Below are 23038 nucleotides of genomic sequence, written 5' to 3'. Positions count from 1 at the left end.
TAAGTACATTTTTTCTTTCTAAAACTAATTTTTAAAAAATAGGTCTTAGATATGCATTCACATACTCCATTTCTAATTCATTGTTTTAAACTTTCAGGCTCAACGTTAAAGAAGCTTCTACACACTGGAAATTCTATTAAGGTATTTATTTTAGATGAAAGTGTAATGGCTTTTTTCATTACTCTTAAACTTATTCATGCCATAAAGTGACAAAATTAGGCCATTTTGAAAAAAAAATCTTTAAAAGCCATTTAACTTAATTTTTATTTTAATTGAGAAATGATATGACAAATATTGTTAGAGTTTTTATACTTACATCATAATTTATTGTGCTAGACATTTTAAACATTAGTAGGAGAAAGTGGCTTGGCATTCGGAGTTTGGAATCCTGCGTTCTAATTTCGATTCTGCCGTGTGCAGCCGGGGCACCACCGGCGAGGTGCTGACTGCTTCAGCTGTATCATCAGAAAAGAGAAGTTGAACCAGATCCTCCCTAAGCTTCAGAGCTAATGTGCCTGATTCTGTTCACCCCAGTAATCTTGTTGTTAAAAATTATAGTTGTCTCTCAATTATTTTTTGCTATTTTTTTTTTGCGGTACGCGGGCCTGTCACTGTTGTGGCCTCTCCCGTTGCGGAGCACAGGCTCCGGACGTGCAGGCTCAGCGGCCATGGCTCACGGGCCCAGCCGCTCCGCGGCATGTGGGATCTTCCCGGACTGGGGCACGAACCTGTGTCTCCTACATCGACAGGCGGACTCTCAACCACTGCGCCACCAGGGAAGCCCTATATTTTGCTCTTTTTGAGAACACTTGTGGGGAAAAAGAGCAGCAGAGGCTGACTCTTGAATGTTTATTTGCAGCGGATTGATCTTGTAATTTAGGTTAAAATTGGCTTATTTTATAATGAATGTGCCTTTTATAAAAGTATACCATTTGATGCTGGAATAAGATGACCCTAAAACGTAAGTGGCAAAAGAAGCCAGCCTGGGATGTATGTTTTATGGAAGATAATTCACTTCATAGCTATTTAATTTATGTGCGTGCCTTTAATAAGCTAATACATTTTTGGTTTTATATCAGTTTAAACAATCCTAGCCACTCAAACTGGATAGGTTCACTCTCTCTTACCTGTTGGAAAAAAGAGATGAGCTGTCCCTAGTTTCGTGACTGTTCCATATTTTGTCCCTCCTATTTTAATGAATGGTCTTATAGCTAAAACTTACCAGCTTATCTTCTGTTTATTATTGGACTTATTTATATTTAATTATCTTAATGCAGTTAACATAAAAAATTGGAGATTTGTTATCGGAGTATGTAGAAAATTTTCTCTTGTTAAATTTGATATAATTTGGTTAGCTATACATAGAGCCCTGTCATTTTTTGTTGGGTGCTGAATAGCATTATGTATTCAGCATCGTCACCGCTCATCTTACCTGCTGGGCAGGTGTGAGCGGCTGAGCAGAGCAGAGCAGAGCAGTGCTGAGTCCAGGGCATGTCTGGAAGGGTGTCATGGGATCAGTGTTGATGGGGTATCTGTCTTGGTGTATTTGATTTCTCTGGGGGGTCAGCCAAGCTTTTCTCTCTCCCTCTCTCCCTCTCTCCCTCTCTCCCTCTCTCCCTCTCTCCCTCTCTCCCTCTCTCCCTCTCTCCCTCTCTCCCTCTCTCCCTCCCTCCCTCCCTCCTTCCCTCCCTCCCTCCCTCTCTTCCTTCCTGTCTCTCCTCCTCCTCTTACCTTTCCTGCAGAGCCTGGGGCTTGGCTTGAACACTTGCTGTGGAGGAATCAGCACCACTTTGGTGTCACTGAAAGGAGATCAGGCAGCCCCTCAGTTACCTGTATTTGGAGCTCACTACGTCTTTCAGCTGCGTCTGACATTTTTTTCATCTCCTTTGCTTATTTAACCTCTTTTATTGACATCATCTTCCCAGCCATTTAGGAATATAAAAATGGAGTTACCTGTGTTTATGAATTCTAGGAATGGGAAGTTGAAAGTAAGTGCAGAGGAGGAAAAAGGGCACGTCTGCCTATATTGATATTTTCTACAGATGATGCCAACGATTTGGCGCATGTCAAATCGGGACACAGACAGGGGAGCCAGGTCTTCAGGGTCTATTCAGCTCTAAGTGTTCTGATTTTCAAGAACATCATACATGTGCATAATGTAGTGACATGACAAAAATTCTATCCAAAGCACAGTGTAAGTTTGGAGGACGATTCTCTTTGCATTGTTTTCATGAGTATTCAAGCATTGACGGTATGGGTGCTGTTGCCATGAAGAATGAAATACTGCTTATAGGAAATGCTTAGGTAGCACTTATGTGAGCTGGGCAGTTCTAACTCACTTCACCCCATACCAGCACTTTGTGGTAAACTCTGTTATCATCCCTGTTTTACAGATGGGGGCGACGAGGCACAGAGGAGTTAAGTGGTCCTCCACGGCTCACAGCTAAAGCTAGAAAGTGGCTGAGGCTGCACTGGGGCTCAGGCACTCTGGCCCTCGTGCTGGGTTGCAGTGCCCTTGCTTCCTGGTCACTCAGGGAAGGACTTGGTGCAGGACTTCAGTAATGCTTTTAGCTTCTAGTTTATTTTCCCCCAGAACCAATGCTACACTGCAATGCATTCCTACAAATACATGTACGTATTCACTTTTGTTGCCTTTGATATTGTTTCTAGATAAGATGTGAAGGAATCAGGCTGTTTCTCCTGTGGCTCCAAGCACTTCAGACAAACTGTGCAGAAGAGCAGGTGCTGATCTTTGCTTGCCTGGTGCCCGGTTTCCCAGCCATCATGTCGTCCAGGGGCCCCTGTACACTGGAGACACTCATCAATCCCGGCCCCAGCGCAGCTGACGGTGAGCGATGGTGGCACATCTTACAGGTGGAAACAACCCTCCAAGTTGCGTTGAGGAATTCCTTGGTCTGTCCTCTTCCTGAATAGAAACCTTGGTTTCATAGATGGGTAGTCATGTTTTGTACTCACAGTAGATTCTTACAAACATTAGAACTGACAGAGTTGGAGCCTGTTTTATATGAAATGATGACAGGAGAAATTTACTGGAGTGGTGGAAACAGGAACGGAAGGGAGGGGACGGCTGTTGGCAGGAGCAGAGACGCATGGTACGTCCGGAGTGAGTGCTTTTGTTGCTGTTAATGAGATTTAAATCCGCCTCCCAAACTGCTGCCTGTTGCCCTCATCGCGATTGTTCTATAAGTGGGCGTTCATCTGCTCCCCCAGGCTCTTCGTTGCCAGCTGTGTATTTTCATGCAGCATTCATGGAAGGGCAGTGGTGGCCTCACCGGACTATTAATGCCAGCCGTTTGTGCCCAGTGAGTTTTCAAGGAACTTGCTCATTAGGGCCACTGATTTATTACTGCCTATCACTTTATTGCCCAGTGACAGGTATTTGATCTTGGGCTGGCCAGAGCAGAATGTGAAAGGGAAAAGAATGGTCCAGTGAGGGAGGTGGCTTCATGGGCCTCTGTCCCCTGTGTCAGATGGGCCTGGCCTGAAGTGTGAGCAGTTCCAGTGGTTGGTACATATATTTTATTTTATTTTTTTGAAATTTTTATTGGAATGTAGTTGATTTACAATGTTGTGTTAGTTTCTGCTGTACTGCAAAGTGAGGTACATGTATTTTAATAGAGCTTTTTCAAGTCCTGTTTGAAATTTAACTTTGGTGAAAGAGGTTTCCTTATTTTCCACTCTGCAGCAAAGATATATCCAGAAGAAATCACGCCACTCCTGCCAGCCATATCAGGGGAAAAGATCACTGAGGACCAAACATGCTTTTTTCTTCAAATACTGTTGAAATATATGGTTACTCAGGTATGAGTAAAATTGTGGATAATTCAGTGATGGTCGGATTCTCAGTAGGAAAGAGAAAACATTGCCTCTTTTCTTCCTCTTTGTTCATATTTTATATTTTTGCTTTTTCTTTGAGGTGATTTTATTTGGTATTTCACTAAACATAGAATGCGTGCCAGGACACTTCAGCAGAGACCAGGCCTACATACTAGTATGTGTGTGTATGTGTGCGTAAAGGACGCAATTCCATCCTCCATCCGTCTCCTTTACTTTCATATGGTTTCACATTATTCACACAGAACACTTCACTTATGACACTTCTGCTCACCAAACGTGTGGGATTTGAATCACCTAGTAATTCTCTGCGACACTAGCCGGGTGTCTTAACAATTTAACTCACTTCCGACACTCTCTACCTGGAGGTGGCCTCAGGTCTCACAGGAAAGGACTCAGTCCTCTAATGTGCCCCCACCCCCTCAGATGCCAGTCGCAGGGAGTCGGTCCCCAGGTTGCCCACGACTTCTGTCCAATCTGCCTACAAATCAGAGGTTCACATGACTCACTCCTCAGGTTCAATTCATTTTCTGAGTGGCTCACAGAACTCCGGGAAACATTGATTTACATTTCCCAGTTTATGAAAGGATATGATAGAGGACACGGGTGAACAACCAGATGAAGACACACACAGGGTGAGGTCTGGGGGCATCCGGGGTGCAGGGGCTTCTGTCCCTGTGGATGGGGGTGCGTTCCCCTCCTGGAGTGTCCATGTGTTCAGCCTGGACACTCCCTGAAACCCAGGCTGTTGGGATTTTTCTGGCAGCTTCTTCACGGGGACATGATCAATTATTAACTCCATTTCCAGCCCCCCTCCCGCCTCTGGAACAATGGGGCAGGGGGCGGGGAGAGGTTGAAAATTCCAAGCTTCAGACCGAGGCTTGTCCTCCTGGTGACCAGCCCCGTCCAGGAGCCCCTTCAGAGTTTCCTAGAGCTCTTGTCACTTAGAAGTGACCAGGGTGTTAGGGCCTCTGGGCCAGGAGCCAGGGGCAGAGACCAGTATAGGTATTTCTGTTATCTCAGAGTATCTGACAATTTTTGTCTGTTTGCTCCTTTCCTGCCCCTGTTGGTGGGAGGATGGGGGAGGAGCAAGCCTGAGGCTGACCGGGCGGGTCCGGAATGATTGGGCAGAGCGGGCAGGGGTCCTGGAAGGAAACCCGTGGAATGATCTCATCCTGCCGTCAGCACAGCCTGCTTTATGGCGCGTGGTCCTTTCTCTGAAATTTACCAGCTGAACACAGAACTAAACTAGGGGATTTATGTCTCTTGGTCTGTATTTCTGAACAGTGATGAGGTTTGGAAAAAGCTACTGCTTCTTTTCTCTCAGCGAACACGTCCCTGGTCCCTGAGCTCCTCCGGGGTGTCGTCCAGGCTCTGCCCTTCCCGTCACAACCTGGTTTGTTGACGTGTAATCTCTGCCATGTCCGCTTCCTCACCCAATGGGCCTTTGACACCCGCTGTCGCCTGCCTCTGCCCCGTCACCGCGAAATCAGGGACCCGGGATGCCAGGGTTCTAGTGTCAGGTCCAGAGAAGGACACTTGAGTGTTTGTCGTCCTTGACCTTCCGGGTGATTCCAGGGGACCCCCTTCTTTGTCAGGGTCTCTCCTCCTGTGATGCTTCCCCTCCCATCCTTTCCTCCTTTCCACCTTTCTCTAGGAGACTGTGTTTCTCACTGCCCTTTCTGCCCACCATGTCCCACGGGGCGGCCTTGTGTGCTCTCCTCTCCCCGATTCCTTTAGCAGCACCGCAGGCACAGGACTCCCACATCCTGAGCGCCTGGCCTGGGTTCTGTCGCCGTCGGGGAGCCCCATGTCCTAGCTGTGCGGCCCCTCCTGCACGCCTCTCAGCCCCATATGTCAGGAGTGGTTGGGTCGGGCTTTCCATCCATCCCAGGAGAGCAGCAGAGTAGCCAGAACCCGGATGTGCTGGGGGACTTGGGTTTCATTCTAGATGTGTGACCTCAGATGAGTCCTGTAGCCCCTGGGACCCCATCAGAGGAAGGATTGGTAGAGGGTGGAGGTGACCCCCCTCCACTGTGTGCAGGATTGTGTGTGCGTGTCCGCCCGCCCCCTCCCTCCCTCGGCCTGTTGGGTGGGTGGGTCCTCGGAGCAGAGCTTCGCCCTTGCCTCACCCCGGGGGGCTTCTGACAGGTGGGAGACATGGGCCCCTCTGCCCCAGGTCGGCCACGGCCCCTCCTCCCTGGACCGCAGGTGCCCTGGGGGGGCCGAGTCAGGAAGGTGTCGGGAAGCTCTGCTGTAGAGCGCGCTGTGGTCTCACAAGCGTGACGGCCAGTGGCAAGCATTCTCTAAGGGCCTGTCACGCCACGTTTCCCTCAGTCGTGGGAGGACCCCCACCCCGCTCCGTCACCATCTGGGCTCCTGGCCTGTGTGGGCCCCTCCCTGCGGGGGAGCTGTTGGCAGTGCTCCCACTGGGGGATGCGGCACTGGTTATTTGAGGGGGAAACAGTGTCTTGACACTGTGAAAGGGTTAAACTTAATCAGTAGCTGGGCTGGCAGGCCAGGTTTATCCCAGCCTGTGGATTGCTCTATTTTTTTTACTTGAAATACAGTTGCTTTACGATACTGTGTTAGTTTCACAGTAGTGCTGTGAAGTGATTCAGTTATACGTGTAGCCTATGGATTGCTTTTCATGCCCTTTCCAAGATTCCATAGCTTTGTGTTTTGATAATGATTTTGCATGTAGGTAACATTGGATGAAATTCTTGCAAGGGATTGTTTCCTTAATTCTTGTTTACTGTAAGTGGCCTTTTTTGAATTAAAAAAAAACACCTGATTACTTCTGACAGAACATTTTAAGGGCGCAAAGAACATTAAATCATTACAGACAACATGTAGAAAAAAATATGGGCATGATGTAGTAGGACAAGTTTAAAAAGATAGGTATTATTGTTTTATTTTTTTGAATATCCGGTAAAAATTCTGTTTTTAACCTAGTTACTGTTTTGTTTTGAAGTATTCCTTCTTGTCATCTTTTGAGTTTTAAGATGTTATTACATAATTGTCACTATTTCTCACGTTTTTTATTTAGGATAGGGATTTTAATAACATAGCAGCATTTCAGTTGAGTGTTCACTAACCTGAAATGTAACTATATATATGTTTTTCCCATGTGTTATCTGAAGGCCGCAAGCTTGGAGTGGAAGCACAAGGAGAATCAAGAGACTGGTTTTAAATTTCTTTTTACATTGTTTAGAAAGTATTACCTTCCTCATTTGTTTCCATCATTTACCAAGTTAACGAACATCTACAAGCCTGTGCTTGGTAAGTACTGAGTGGGCTGTGTGTCCCGCCTCTTCCAAAGTGGACTTCGATTATTTTTAAATAAAATAATCATTCTTTCTCATGTTTAGTGATAACTTTGTTGTAAGAAGTTTACGGTTTCCTAATGAATGATTTTAACTATTTGTACAAACTAAGATTTACCTCAGTTCACAGCAATAAAGGGAATCTGTGGCTCCGGTACTTAGAAGTAATTTGATATATATCCTGGTATTTTTGGTGTCATTACATTTAATAAAATTTTTAACGTAAAAAAATCCTGAATTTCCTGAAGTGTACTCTTACGGGTGGTGGGGTGTGGAGACCCCAGACCTTGCCCAGGGATGAGGCCAGCACAGGCCACAGAGCTGCCCTCAGTATGGCTTTTTCAGCACTGGATCCTTCATCCAGCAGGTGCTACTCACAGCTTCTAACGGAGGGACAGATGTTTGGGTGACTGGGGAACCGAGGGACGGTGAGCCCCCGAGAGATAGGAAACGTAAGGGATTTCTAATTTAGCTTCCAGGGTTTTCCTTCTATAAGAGGTGAGGACGCATAGGACAGAAGCATCCCTTGCAGTGGTGGCGGAGGGAGTGGGGTGGTGGACAAATCTTTCTCTCCCTATTATTTCAAAATGAGTGAAAATAGTTCAAATAAATGATCAAGAACAGTTTTGGAAGAGAAAAGGTCACAACAGCCGTTAACACATCTGGGGAGTGTGGACAGCTAATTCAGTTACCTTTGGGTGTCTCTGTTCACCCACACACCTGGGCAAGGAGAAGCAGCTGAAGCTCGGCTCACTTGGAAAGTGGTAGAAGTGCTGACTTTTAGTGGTACCAGGGTATGTATTTTGTTAGCTATATATTTGTGGGTAACTTTTTCAAAAATTGTTTCTGATTTTATAAGTCCTCCATTTCATTGTAGAAAACATAGTGTATTGTTACTATCCTTAGATTAAAAGGGATTTGTTGAGAACTTTTCTGCCGCAGGTATTTCCGTAAGAGAGTTGAACTTAGAGCAAATGGTATCTCAGATTCAATACCATATCATTTTCATATTAATTATGGTATTTAAAGAATAAGAAGTGGACTTCTTATTAATTCTTCGGAAATGGTGGTGTCTGATATCTCCAAGATGAAACATGACTGTCTGAATTCTTTTAGACATAAAGTAGATTATACTAATTCTATGTCTTTGGATGCATCTAAAGGGAGAAGGATATAAAACTAAAGATTGATAGATTTGATCAGTGTAACGTTAGGTGATAAAATACCTAATGCAATAAAAAATGTCTATATATGCTTTTACATCTATTCTAGTCATAAAATAAGATTAAATTAGTTATATGTGAAAAGATTTTCATGATTGTAATCTCATGTAATCTCTCAAATTCGTTAAAAAGAGTTATGACCTTTGTTTTTCCACAGCTGTATACATAGTTGTATGTAGATAATAGCAACCACCACCCCGCGTTGGTCAGACTGCAAGGCAGACCCAGAGACGAGCCTACCAGAAGATGCCATTTTTAATCACTTGGGTTTTTAAATCTCAGCTGCTGTTAAACAACCAGATAGATGTCTATTTAATTAGAAACTGAAACATTTGTAAGGGTTACATGATGTTAAGACTCACTAACCTGATCATGTGTTCTTTTGTCTTGCAGACATCCCCCACTTGAGACCAAAGCCCGTGTATGTTGCTACAACTCGAGACAGTGAGAACACTTACAGCACAAAAACCCCATACATGGCAGCTCGCGTTGTTTTTATTAAGTGGATCGTGACTTTCTTTTTGGAAAAAAAGTATCTAACTGCAACACAAAACGCTAAGAATGGAGTTGATGTATTGCCCAAAATCATTCAGGTATGTCATTCATCACTTTTTTATCTTTCAATTCTGGTGTCATAACCTATACTAACACCAAAGTAATTGACTGTCAGGGTTATTGGCTCTCACAGGTTGTTGGTCATAGGGACTCAATTTACTGGTTCCTCTGTCTGTACTGCTGAGATCTCAGAGGAAGCCGTGAATTGGAAGCAGTTGCCGTGCTCTGTTGGTGTTGCCATGACAAGGCGACCCTGGGGCCGAGGGAGGCCTTCTGAGCAGGTGGCTGACCTGTGCGCTTCTGGCTCCCTCTCACCTCCTGTGCTTCACTCGGGCCCCAGTGACCTTGAGCATGACGCCGAGGGCCTCTCTTGCCTTGTTCCTCCCAGCCCCAGCAGGATCCTCAGGAATTGTGAGGTGGTCCATGGAGAGGACCCCTGAGACTGCCAGGTGCCCTCTGGGATCCCAGGGAGGGAAGGGGTGGGTCAGCAGCTCAGGATTTTGGGTGGTTGTTGAGCCACTGTGGGGTCCCCAGAAGAGAGGGCTGTGTCTCCCTGAGGCCTGGGTGAAGCCGTCTTCTCACCTGGGGGCTGCGGTGCTTCCCTCTCTCAGTGGCATTGGTCAGACACGTGGGGCTTTCCCGGCAGGCTGTGTGGCTTCAGGCCTTTGTGCAGGCAGAGCAGGACCACTTGTGGAAGTCAGAGAGGCCGCTGTGTGGAGGAGTCATGGTTTCGTGTGCTTTGTTTCACTGGCGCCAAGAACAGGGGCAGGAAGTGTGGTCCACTTAGTGCCGGTTGGCTGCTGCTCTGCAGTTCCCAGATGTGTGATGTCGGCCTGGGCTGGAGGGTGCGCTCCCCGAGGGGCACTCAGTACCCTGATGGCAGCGCACCGAGCCGGTCCAGAGCACAGGCTCCGTAATAAGAACAACAAAAGACTCACCAAAAGAAAGTTTTAAAAACCCTTCAATTTCTGAATTTAAAAATTTAGTAGGTAAACTCTAAATGGTAATGATCACTGCTGAGAACAAAATTGGTTTTCTGACGAAATATCCCACAACACTGATAAAAAAATCAGAGATGGAAATAGAAACTAATAGATAAAACCTTAGGTGCAGACCTACCTTGCAGATATTGTGAGGACAGAAGGAGAAAAGAATGAGAAGTAATAATTGAACGAACAGTAAGAAAAGTTTACCTAAGCTAAAAAAAAAAGTCATGCCTTAAACTGAAAGGGCTTTTGAGTCCCAGGAAGAATTAGCAAAACAGACACCAACCTAAGCAGACATTTGACATCCAGGGATTAAGGAAAAATGCTAGACTTCCAAACAGGAACTGCAGTTATTTCAAAAGAATGACACTGAGATTAGCACCAAATATCTAATGAAATCTGCAGTGCTGGAAGCCAGAGGAAACTGTCTGTCTGTCCCTCGGTCTGTCCCTTTCTCAGAATCTCACTTCATATCACGTACATAAGTACTTGGTCACATTGGTTTAAGGCCTAAGTTGACTTAAGGTCTAAATATAAAAACAAAGTGATAAAGAACTTAGGAAAAAATCTAGGAGAATGTATAAATTTGGGAAGTGGGAGACCACCTTTGGTAGAGATGAAACCCGCAAACCAAAGACTAATCGAGGTTTGACTTTATTTTAAAAAATAGGGCTTCCCTGGTGGCGCAGTGGTTGAGAGTCCACCTGCCGATGCAGGGGACACGGGTTCGTGCCCTGGTCCGGGAAGATCCCACATGCCGTAGAGCGGCTGGGCCCGTGAGCCATGGCCGCTGAGCCTGCGCGTCCGGAGCCTGTGCTCCGCAACGGGAGAGGCCACAACAGTGAGAGGCCCACGTACCGCAAAATAAATAAATAAATAAATAATAAATAGAAAAAGATTTCTAATTGTCAAAAGATAACATAAAGCCAGGCCCAAACAATAGACTGTGAAAACATTGGTCACATCATGCCTGTTCATAGTCTCTGCTGTATAAAGAGCACCTATGAATAGACATGAAGACAAATAAGTTAACTGAAAATGGACAAAGGAGGTGAAAGGCAATTCACAGAAGAGGAAATAAAAATGGCCCTGGATCTCTCCAGCAGTCAGGAAAACACAGTTAGTTCTGAGCCACAATGAGAGGCCTTTATTCACCCATCAGGTAGACAAAAGCTAAAAATCCTCAGGTAGACAAAAATCTGTAGGAAATATAAGAAACTCAGTCACACTCTGATAAATTTTTCATGGCGTCTTAATGTGGTTATGCAGGCAATTCAAAACGCTATCGTAGAAAGGATGTAATTTTTCCTGCCTAGTTTCAAAATTTCAGAAAATCATCACCTGTATTTATTGAAAATAAGTTGCTCATTCTTGAAAAATACATTTGGAGGATGAGAAGTAGCAAGACTAGCAAATTAACCACTGCCTCCAGGTTCTAATTTTTTTCCTGTTGACTCTTCACACTTGTGACTCATTTCCTTTTATTATATAGCTAAAAGTGTCATAAGGTTCTGACCTCCTGAGTCGGTTAGGAGAGTTTTAGCACCCTAACAGGAAAAAGGCACCAGAACTCAAACTGTCATATCCATAAAAGAAATGTTTCAGTCTCATAAAAGAGCAGCTCGAGGTGAGGCTGGCCGAGGCTGTGGCTGGTGCCTGCCCTCTCCCTTGTTCTCTCCTTCGCCCTTTCCCTCTGCTCCTCCCTGAAGGTTGCAGCAGCAGCTGGGACCCTGCTTTCCTAGTTCATGTTTAAAGACAGTCCAGAAGTGCAGAGCCCTTCCCTTTTGTCTTTGGGGAACAATTTAGGTTACCTGTGCGCTCTGAGGACAAAAATAAGTTGCTGATTGGTTCAGATCTGGGGGTGTGAACAGCCCAGGGGGGCGGTGACCAGCTTCCAGGAAGCAGAAGGCTCCCCTGGTGCCGGGGCTCAGCTTCCTGTGAGGCAGGTGCGCTGCATGCGAGGGGTGAGGTGCCGAGCACTGGGGTTCCATGAGGGGGGAAGGGATGCTGGGCAGACACCATCCAGGCCCACGGCTACTGTGCCCTGAAGGTGGCCATGCCCAAACATGGCCACTGCCGTGGTCCAGGCTGTTAATACACCTTGCAGTCAGTTGTTATGTTAGTTTCCTGCTGCTACTGTAGCTAATCACCACAAATGTGTTGTCTTACAGCTCTGGAAGCCAGAAAGCCAGAACCGGTCTCAGTGGGCTAAAATCAAGGTGTGGGCAGCTCTGTGTTCCCTCTGGAGGTTCTGGGGCGGGGAGGGGGTCCATGCTCTTGCCTTACCTGGCCTCCAGAGGCTGCTGCATTCCCCAGCTCACCGCCCCTCCTCACATCATTTCTCCCTCTATTTCCATCTTCACATCACCTTCTCTGTGTCTGCTCCTCCTGCCTCCTTGTGGGTCCTTGTGGTTACATTGGGACCACCCAAGTAATTCAGGGTCCTCTCCCTATCTCAGAATCCCTAATTTAGTCACATCTGCTCAGGCCCTTCTGCCACGTAAGGCAGCGCAGTCAGAGGTTCCGGGATTCCGGGCGCGTAGACATCTTGGTCATTATTCAGCCGACCTGTCTCCTTGTGTTTCCGTTTCTGCCTTACAATTCTGTTTTCCCTCTCATCTCACGTGTGTCTACTGTATGTTCTGCTCCTCATTTACATCATACAGGAGAAAAAGCAGTTTAAACAACTGAATATTAAATTTTGGAAATGGAGTTGCAGGAATAAAAGCACATGTAATTGTATTTATCTCCTGAAAGTTTTTGTTTGGAGTTTCAAGTTTAATATAATTTTACCCGTGTAAAGTGAACATCACTGTCTAAGTCAGGTGATCCAGAATCTCTTTTCAAAGAAAGTACTGCTCTATAAAAGCCCTTTAAAACAATATTTTAAATGCTGCTTCCAAATAGAGTTCACACTTTTGCCACTATTACTGTGTTAAAGGTCACGTATGGGGGTTTTTGTGTGTGTGTTTTTCCAAAGTGAATTTACTTCCTTTTGATCTAGAACTAATAACTTTGAAAGTATTTTTCACCAGGGAGGAAAGGAATTAGCTCACTTAGCCCTCGGAGAATGTGGTTTGACAGATATTCTTGTTTGGTGGCATCATTCATGGGAGAGCGAGAATACGGTTACCTGGAAATCTGGTACCATGTTGGCAACAATGACCACAAATCCCCCTTTCAAACCTGAACATTCTTGGTGCTTCATCTCAGCCGAAAGTGTTTTCAGTGAACTATTATTTATTCCTTTGTAATTCATTTTTGTATGATATAGAAGTACTCCAGCACGTATTAGAGGAAGCGGAGTCGTGATTTTAAAATTTCAGTAGCACATTAATTAAGCATTAAAACCCAAAGAAGTCCATGAGGGAATGAAAAAGAGTGTCCGATACTAAGACAGTTGATCGCACTTATTTGTATGATAACTCTTTAGTTACAGTGTTAAAGTACCACTTTTACTAATTCTGAGCCAGCCCTTCAGTAATGATTCATGGGCTATGGGTTTCCCGAAATTGTTGTATCTTATGGGGTGAACAGTTAGAAAAGGTGAATCACACAACTTGACACCCCTGGGGAAGCTTGTGTATCACACAGACCCACCTGTCTGTTGACTGCCACTCTAGTGCTCTGTGTTCTTACTTCTATCAAGGCAAGCGTAGGCTGCCTCCAACCCCGTGGGCAAATCATGACGGGGAATTGAGTGGCATCAGGCATCACCAGCAGAACGGCAGCTGCATCCTCGTTTCACACCTGCTTTGTGGGTGTCCTCATCTGGCCTGACCCTGAGGGTGAGCAAGTCTCAGTATGAGCCATGGGTTGAGAGGAAACCAGGGTGGGGAGGGGAGGGATTAAGTGGAGCCTGTATCATGCAATTTCCTGAGCCCTAACAGCACAGACCTAGTCCAAGCAGATATGTCTGCTTCACTGGCTAAGCCTTCATCATATGGCAAAGAGGTAAAAAGCATCTTTATATTTACCACCAGAATCAACTAATACTAAATTATAGTTGAGAATTCCAGCTTGATTGTAGTGGGCAGAAAATGGACCTCTGTCTGTAGTTAATTCGTATTCATGCTTTTATTGTTAATCTTCAGAAAAGAGGCAAGAAATGATTAAGCTTGAATTACCAGTTTGTTTCCACTCTCATCACTTACTATAATTATAAATGTCTGTTAAATCATACAGATGTTTTTGGAAAGCAGCCTTTTGCTGGTGTGAACTAGTGGAGGCTGAGAAAAGCACTGTTTTATCAAGAGTAGTTTTCAATTTATGACATGATGGGAAGTTCATCTGTGTTATCATTATGTTCTATTTGGATCACAGAGCTCACTTTTTAAAAACAATTTGGTGCCTTTAAACATAATTCTTTATGTACATGATTTTAGTTATCTAATTGCTGTGTTATCTAATTCGTTATCTAATGACCTCAAAATGGAGTGGCTTAAAACAACCACCCTTTAATCATATTACTTATTTCCCTTTCTGGGTCAGGAATTTGGGTGGGATTTGGTTGGACAATTTGTGTACTTCATGTGGCATTAGCTGAGGTCAGTGGGCGGTGGTCAGTGGCTGGCTGGTCCGGAGGGTCCAGGATGACTTCATTCCCGTGCCTGTTACTCTGGTGGGTGCAGCTGGAAGGCTGGGCTCTACTGGGCCTCCCTTTCCACGTAGCCCCTCTAGCGAGGCAGTTGGACTTCTTCCCTGGCCGCTTAGGGCTCCGAGAGCAAAAGTTCACAGAGATGCCAAGCGGGAGTGGTCAGCCTCCTGGGCCCGGGGCCCGAGAAGGCACAGGTCCCCGCCACCCTTCCGTTCTGCTGGTTAACTCTGTCCCCCAGCCAGTGGGGATCCAAAGGAGGGGATGCATATTTCCCCCTTCTGCAGAGGGAGTGCCAAAGAATTTGTGGCCATTTAAAATTTTCTATGTAAGTATGTGTGTACTTTTTTTTTTTTTGGCCTGTTGGGAAAATGAAAGTTATTGATCAAAAAGTCACAGTTTATTAAACCATAAAGGACATTAGATTTAATCCAGCCTCCATGCTTTACAGATTAAAAATGTGTGTATATCAGTAAAAATGAGTAAAATTTTATTTTTCTCTGCAAGGTAGTTGACCCATCGAAAAGATGAAATAATTTCTATAGGGTAGCTCACTGCACAGTGTGGCAGTGCCTTTGATAAGCCACACAGGCTTAATATCCCAGGCATGAAGAGAAAAGTTACTATCAATATAATTTTCTATTAATTTTCTCTAGAGATTATTTTTTGGATATCTGCTTTGCTTTCAAACTATCCTTGGTAGTTACTGAAGTTATTTTGTACGACTCATTTCTTGTCACTTCTTGTAAAAAATATTCACAGTAGGTAGAATTTTAGTGGTATTTGGGTTATATATTTTTGACACAAAAGAATAATACTACTGTCATTTACAAAGATTGAAGCAAAATTACATGTATCTTGTGTTTGGAGGAAATCTTTAATTCTAGGGGAAATGAGAGCAAAAAACAAATTAAACTTTGTGAATGCTTACATAGATTATATTATTTCTTTGTGCTCCTAAAGCCTCTGAATATTTAAAGTTTTATAAATATTTTAGTTAAGTTTGATCCGAGATTCTGAACATAAAACTCAGATCAAGGTCCTTCTCATAAAATACTCTTTAAAGACATGGACGCTCCTCCGATCAAGGTGTCACTTACTCATGTGAATCAGATGAAGCTTCCCAGCACTGTGGCTGCAAAAAGTCCACCAAATTTTCAAATCTCTGTGACGGTAGATTAAGTGCTGAAGGGTGGAGACCAGAGGTGAATTCATTTACACGTTAATTTATTCTGTGATTTCACAGATATAAACCAAACGTTTTAGGCTGATAACATTTCGCAGCCTCCCTCCCTGCAATGCTTTTCCCATTAAAATAACTTAGTTGGGGAGGAGGTTAGTTGGTGAATTAGAAAGTGGGTAAGTGCAGGTCCTGGAGTCCCTTGTGCTCCGAGCAGGGCTGCGTTTCAGCAGCTCTTCAACTGCATGGTAACCGGAGTCCCTGAAAACAAGGCAAGCCTTCAGTCTTGCCAGGTGTTCTGGAGTCTGGGAGGATCACTCAGGAGCGGGTGCCTTTCTTGCAGACCGTCGGGGGTGGAGGTGTGGTGCCGGAGCGGGCGCCAGAGCTGGACAGCGGCGGGGCGACCGAGCAGGACAGAAGCCACTCGGACAGCGGCACCTTGTCCGAGCGCCGGCTCAGCAGCTGCAGCGTCTGTGGCGTTGAGGAGGAGCACCGCGCCGTGTACGAGATGGTCCAGCGCATCCTCCTGTCCACGCGTGGCTACATCAACTTCGTGAACGAAGTGTTCCGCCAGGTGAGAGTGTGTGTATGTGTGTGTGTGTGTGTGGTCACGAAGCTGAAGAGGTTTTTGTTCTTGTTCTTTCACTCACACTACTCCAAGAAATATAATCGATAAGTTGGGCTCCATCACACAACTCCATAATGATTTCTCTAATCCCGCATTTAATGTGTCATGTGGAGGGGTATGATTTGGGCTTTTTGGTAATTTTTAATTTTGTTTTTATGACTTTGGTTTTTGTAAAATTCCTACACGGAGTGGGAAGATTTTATATTTGAACAAAATCATCCTGCAACTACCTCGTGTTTCCAAAACAAACTTTAAACCCAGAGGGAGGCAGGGAGAAAGCCGTTCCTGAACCCCCCGCAGCGGGCGCGCGAGCACAGCCGAGACGGCCCGAGGCTGGGTTGTTCCAGGGCTGTAGGAGCTCACGAGCTGCAGGTTCCTGCACAGCTGGACTTTGCCCACAGAGGCATATATATGGCAGGCACCTCTAGTAGAGGTATTTATGGCCTGAGGGGAAAAAGGAGGCTGGGGAGGGGATTCAGAGGAAGGAAAGGAGCCGAGGCCAAGACTTTGAAATAATTGACCTTTGGTGGAAACTGGCAGGTGAGAAGGTGTCGGGATGAGCAGAAGTGCAGACAAGAAAACAGGTGCAGCAAGGGAGGATGCTGGAGAGGTCAGAGCAGCCGGCGAGCTGCCTGCCCACCGCTGCAGCTGATTCACTGTCTGGACATGTGTGTGACTGGACACGTGTGTGACTGTCACAGTGGGGAGGGAGGTGCTGCTACTGGCATCTAGTGGGAGGGAGCCTGGATGACTTTAAGCATCTGTGGTGCACAGGACAGCATCCCCTCAACCCCCCCGCCCATGACACGTGTGCCCACAAGGCAGTAGTGCTGCTGGGCAGAAACCCTCAGCTGCAGCTTCGGACATAGGAAGCAGGACCTTGATGGGGTAAGACAATGGCCTGGCACATCGGAGCAGCCGTTGGCCACCTGTGTCTTGGAACCGGTGCCCCGGGAAATGGAGAGCTTGTATGTGATGAGCGGATAGTCACTTAGTCTGTGCCCCGAGCAGAGGGGGAGGCCCTCGGATGGCAGAAACCTGTTGGGGGGAGAAGAGGAGGAGCCTGTTCACACATGAGCGATGCACGTGGACCGCCAAGAGCTTCCCGCGGAGGCGAGACCCGCGTGGGGAATGAGGAAACCTTCACCTGAGACTTATAGGAAAGAAACATCCACCGAGAGTGACAGTCCCAGCACAATCCACAGCAGTCTGGAGGTTTTACTGTATTTTGTATTTTAATCAATAAAACATTTCTACTTAAGACAATGGTGAGAAAGTGGCCACGGACAACATGGAACAAGCAAGCATGGCTGTTTTCCCGTAAAACCTTACTTACAGAAATTAAGTGGCAGGCTGCATTTGCATGTGGATCATAGTTTGCTGATCCTGATCTAGAGTAATGTTTTAAACCCTTGGATACAAATACTTAAAATCAGATATCATTAACAAAGCTTTTCAATTTTGCACAAGAGAGAAGTGCTAAATTGATGTGGTTCTACCTGTATTGCGTATTTATTTATTTATTATACACAAAGTTCCATTTGCATCCATTATTGGCATTCCACCCCTGGCAATAGTGTGTTCTAAGTTCTAGATTCAATCAAAATCCTAACTCCAGTGTAAATTCAGATTTGAAGTAGAAACTGCATCATTGAGGTAACTGCAGACTACTTATGCCTGAAGTTATGAGCCATCTTTGTATCATGAAATTCAAAAACGTTTACATTTTATAATTATTCTTTTTTTTCTTTTTTTTTTACGGTATGCGGGCCTCTCACTGTTGTGGCCTCTCCCGTTGCGGAGCACAGGCTCCGGACGCGCAGGCTCAGCGGCCATGGCTCACGGGCCCAGCCGCTCCGCGGCATGTGGGATCCTCCCGGACCGGGGCACAAACCCGTGTCCCCTGCATCGGCAGGTGGACTCTCAACCACTGCGCCATCAGGGAAGCCCTATAATTATTCTTAATCAAATATAATTTGAAAGCTTATATGAAATTTCAAATATGATTATTATGCATTATTAAAATACTGAAATAGAGACATTTGGGAAAAGGGGCATGGGTTTGAACATTGCGTTTTATTGCCCTCTCTTGGTCAGTGATGAAGTTTTCTTTTATGGAAGACAAAATGTGACTTCTTTTATAATAATTTCTTTTTTAATTTTAAATTCTTCAGAGACTAAGCCTAAAGGCTGTTAAAGTTTAAAAATGTGCATTCATTCAAGAAGTGCACGTTTTCAGTGTGGAGTTAAGATGTGTGTGTACGTAACAGAGAACAGCGCAAGAGGCAGGTCAGATGTCCACACGTATGATGTGGGAACAAAGGCCCACGAGGACCACTGGGGGCTGGGCGGCTCAGGGCAGGGCTGATGGAGCAGTCACCTCAGACTGGATGGTTCAGTGAGTTGAAGGCGGTGGCCGTAGATGGTTCCTGAGGGAGATGAGGTTTGGCAAGTTTCAAGGCAGTCTCCAGCAGGCAGGCTGGGCGGGTGGAGTGTGTCAGGAGTGCGGTTCTGATCCCTGGGTCACTCCACCAGAAACTTGTCTCCTAACTGCTGTTTTTCAGGCTACCTTATATGATCATTTGTTGGTCATGAAATCAATGTAGTGGGTCAAGAGCCAGTATTTTTTTAAAAATTAATGAAATAGAGTAAAATAGAACAGACCAAAAAAACTCACAGCACAGTGCATATTGTAAGAATTAGTATTTCCTTGTGAAACTTCTGACTTATTTTTGTGTATACTACATACACAAATGCATATATCCTTATGGAAAATGTCTTACTTAGGTTATGATCTGAAATGAAAGTACTGCTCTAAAGGATGTTTGTTCACTAGGTTGTTTTGTTGGTGGTTTGGTTTTATTTTAAAGAGCAACTTTATTTTTATTAAAAAAAAGATGAATTCATTAGATAAAGATAGTATCTTTCTATAGATATAAGTATAGTGTAGAAAGCCAAAAACAAATCACTCAAACACTGCCATCCAAGTAACTGTTATCAGTGTTAGAAGAGCATCATTCTCGGTATTTCTCTGTGTGTATAGATGGCTGCTGGCCTGGCAGCATGAGAGACCAGCAGAGAGGACAGGGTGAGACAGGATATGAACAGACAGGAAGCAGCCTGGTGGACAGTTAGACAGGAGGGCTTACAGATGAGCTGATAGACATAAACGAACTGGCAGGCAGGCGTAGAACAGACAGGAAGGTGCAGACTGGCCAGCCAGCAGAGGTGGAGATAAGCAGGAAGGTGTACCCAGACAGGTGGGTGGGTGCAGGTAGACGGGCAGACAGAGGTAGAATTTGGCTGGCAGGGATGGGTAGACAGGCAGGCAGGCAGTCGTGGACAGAAACAGGCGAATTAGACAGAGGTTGACCAAGGTGAAGGCAGGGGCCACGACAGGTGTGTGGAAGTGGCAGGGTTGGGGTGGGGGACCTCAGAATAGCTTTATGACAATGGAACCTTTAATTCTGAATGAATCTTTAATGCAGTTTTAATGAGTAGTTCTGAATTTTATTTTTACCTGAATTTAACAGAAGAGAAGACAGCAAACCCGAAGGAATTGTTGAAATTCCAGTAAATATTCCTTTACCACAAGAAATATTAATTGCTAGAAGACGTGTCTATAATAAAAAGATTATAATAGCATTAAAATATTGGAATCACTTTTTACCTGCATGTTTTAATGTTAGGTGGCACTTGATTTCTTGTTATGAAACGTGAAGAGCTTAGCAGCCTTGTATTTTTTTGAGCCTCCTCTCCCCATCTGCTGATTTCATTATATTATAAATTTATAATATAATGAATATATAAATATGCATTATATTGTAAATTTACATTTGCAGTTGATTTTGGAATCCTGATGGGCAGAGGCATTTAATCTTGGTTCTGTATTTTGACAGATTCGTTCCTCCTGGTGTCCACAGCCCTAAAATACTTGCTTTGATTGACTTCTTGGTTGGTCTCGTTTTGTCACTGAGTGGTGTTTTCAAGAAGTTGTATTGGCAGCTCTATTCCCTGAGTCCTACTTATTTATTTATTGAACTATAGTTGATTTACAATATTGTGTTAGTTTCAGGTATACAGCAAAGTGACTCAGTTATTTTTATATATATATATATATATAAAAAACATATTACATAGAATATAGAATATAACATATAGAATATAACACATGGAATATAGAATATATATGACATACAGAATATAGAATAGAGAAGATATATATATATTCTTTTTCAGATTCATTTCCATTATAGGTTATTATCAATACAAGATACTGAATGTAGTTCCCTGTGCTATATAGTAAATCCTTGTTGTTTATCTACCTTGAGTCCTTTTGTGATGGGTAATGTTTTCTTTTTGCCTTTGCACATGAACAGTAGTTTAGCTGGGTATAATAATTTCAGGTCACTTTCTTCCTCTTAGGAATTTATACATCAAAACTTTTCTAGATAAACAAATCAGAAGAGGCAAGAAAACCTCACAAGGATTTCAGTTATACAATTGAGACTTTAGAATGAATATGTTTAACACGTTTAAAGAAATAAAAGACAAGCTTGAAAATGTTTGCAGAAAACAAGAAACCATAACAGATGACTAAGCAGATATGAATAAGAAGAAAATAGAACTTCTAATGATGAAAAAAATGTAATAATTGAAATATTAAAGGAAAATTTCAATGGGTAGGTTTAATAGCAGATTAGATACAGCTGAAGAGGGAATGCATTTGATGACAGGTCTGAAGAAATTATCCTGAATGCACCTTGGAGAGACAAAGAGAGGAAGAGTATGAGAGATTGAGACGTGGAGGAGAGTGAGAAGGTCTGATGTATGTGTTCAGCTCTCTTCTATCCTTGTTATTTTTATTTTTTTGCGGTACGCGGGCCTCTCACTGTCGTGGCCTCTCCCGTTGCGGAGCACAGGCTCTGGACGCGCAGGCTCAGCGGCCATGGCTCACGGGCCCAGCCGCTCCGCGGCATGTGGGATCTTCCCGGACTGGGGCACGAACCCGTGTCCCCTGCATCGGCAGGCGGACTCTCAACCACTGCGCCACCAGGGAAGCCCTATCCTTGTTATTTTTGTCTGCTCTTTTCTCAGCTGAGAAATATCCTACTCTGACTGTGGGTTTGTCTATGTTCACAGTTTATCAGTATTTGATATATATGAGTATGAATTTTACTAAGTAAAATTCTTAGTTGCAATACAGATTTAGAATTATTATATGTTCCTTTGAATTGAATCTTTTATCATTAAGAACTTTTTTTTTCTCTAATAATGCCTTTTTTTTTTTTTGCCTCAAAATTGTTCTTGCCTGTTCTGAATATAGCTCTCCAGTTTTCTTTTGGTTAGTATTTTCATGGTGATCTTTTTCTAACTTTTTGCTTTCAACGTCCCCTTTTCATATGTTTTGGATGTCCTCTTATAAATGGCATGTGGTCTTTTTAATAGTTTTTAAAATCCAACCTTATAATCTCCATCTTTTGATTGGAGCATTATTGCATTTACATTTAATGTAACAACTGCTCTAATTGTGTTTACATCTACTATCTTTCTACTTTCTGTCTTAATTTTTTCAGACTGATTACATTTAGCATCCTATTTTTCTCCTCTAGATAAGTATTTTTACACTCATTTGTAATACTTTAAGCATTAACGATATGCATCCCTAACTTAAAATCTAGCTAATTTCAACTTTTACCTCTCGGTATGCATTTTAGTTCCATTTACTCCTTCTCAGTTTATATACCACTGTTATGTATGTGTATGCCATTTAATGCCATATTATGAATATATAATATGTATTGTATATACACAAATATATATATACATATACATATATATCATCTCTTTCAGAACTACTATAATTATTTTATCCAGTTTTATTCTTTTTATTCATATATATTCATATATATATATTATTCATTCAGATTTATCCAAATAATTACCATTTTTATTGCACTTTATTTCTTCCCAAATCTCTGACCTGGAATTATTTTCCTTCTGCTTAAAGAATAACTTTTAGTATTTCCCTTAGATTAGGTCTCTTGGTAAAAATGTTCTCATTTTCTTATCTGAAAAAGTCTTTGTTTTGCTTTTATTTTTGAACTCTTTCTTTATGGATGTCAGATTCTACTTCAGCAGCTGTTTTCTTTCTGCACATTGAATATTTTGTTCCATTGGTTTTCGGCTTTCATTGTTTCTTTGAGAAGTTATGCTAAGTTATGTGGTTATTCCTTTGGAAGAAATGTGTCTTTTTTCCCCCTGGCTCCTTTTAAGGTTTTCAGATTGTCTTTGGTTTTCAGCAGTCTTAGTGCAATATACTTTGAATGTATCCTGCTTGTGTTTCTTTGTGATTCTTGAATCTGTGGCTTGATGTGTTTTATTATTTTGGGTAAAATTCTCAGCCATTCTATCTTCAGATATTGTTTCTGCTGCTTTTGACTCATTCTTTCCTTCTGCATCTCCAGCCATGGAAAGGATAACCTTTGCATTGAGTTCTCTCTCACCTCTCTTCTGATGGAGCCATCCTTTGTGCTTCATTCTGTATATTTTCATCGGATTTTTTTTTCCAGTTTACTCTTCAGCTATGTCCATCCTACTGTCAGCCATTTACACTGGGCTTTTAATTTGGGTTATTTTATTTTTCAATTTCATATACATCTTTTTCTGATACTTTACCTAGATCTCTTAT

At 43.6% G+C, this 23038-nt stretch overlaps 1 protein-coding gene across 2 annotated transcripts in view; it reads left to right on the top strand.

The window, feature by feature from the left end:
- Nucleotides 1-23038, top strand: part of RALGAPA2 (Ral GTPase activating protein catalytic subunit alpha 2) — a 281459-nt gene that overhangs the window by 56685 nt on the left and 201736 nt on the right. For both annotated transcript variants that reach the window (XM_082670096.1, XM_082670095.1), the window contains exons 5-10: nt 98-141; nt 2671-2848; nt 3707-3822; nt 6999-7137; nt 8798-8997; nt 16063-16293. In XM_082670096.1, the coding sequence (XP_082526222.1) occupies nt 98-141; nt 2671-2848; nt 3707-3822; nt 6999-7137; nt 8798-8997; nt 16063-16293 (908 nt within the window). The remainder of the gene's footprint in view (nt 1-97; nt 142-2670; nt 2849-3706; nt 3823-6998; nt 7138-8797; nt 8998-16062; nt 16294-23038) is intronic.

This window comes from Grampus griseus (assembly GCF_964374135.1).
Source record: "Grampus griseus genome assembly, chromosome: 14".
Classification (NCBI taxonomy): Eukaryota; Metazoa; Chordata; class Mammalia; order Artiodactyla; family Delphinidae; genus Grampus; species Grampus griseus.
The sequence above is the reverse complement of the archived record's forward strand: the minus strand, read 5'-3'. Positions and strand labels throughout refer to the sequence as shown.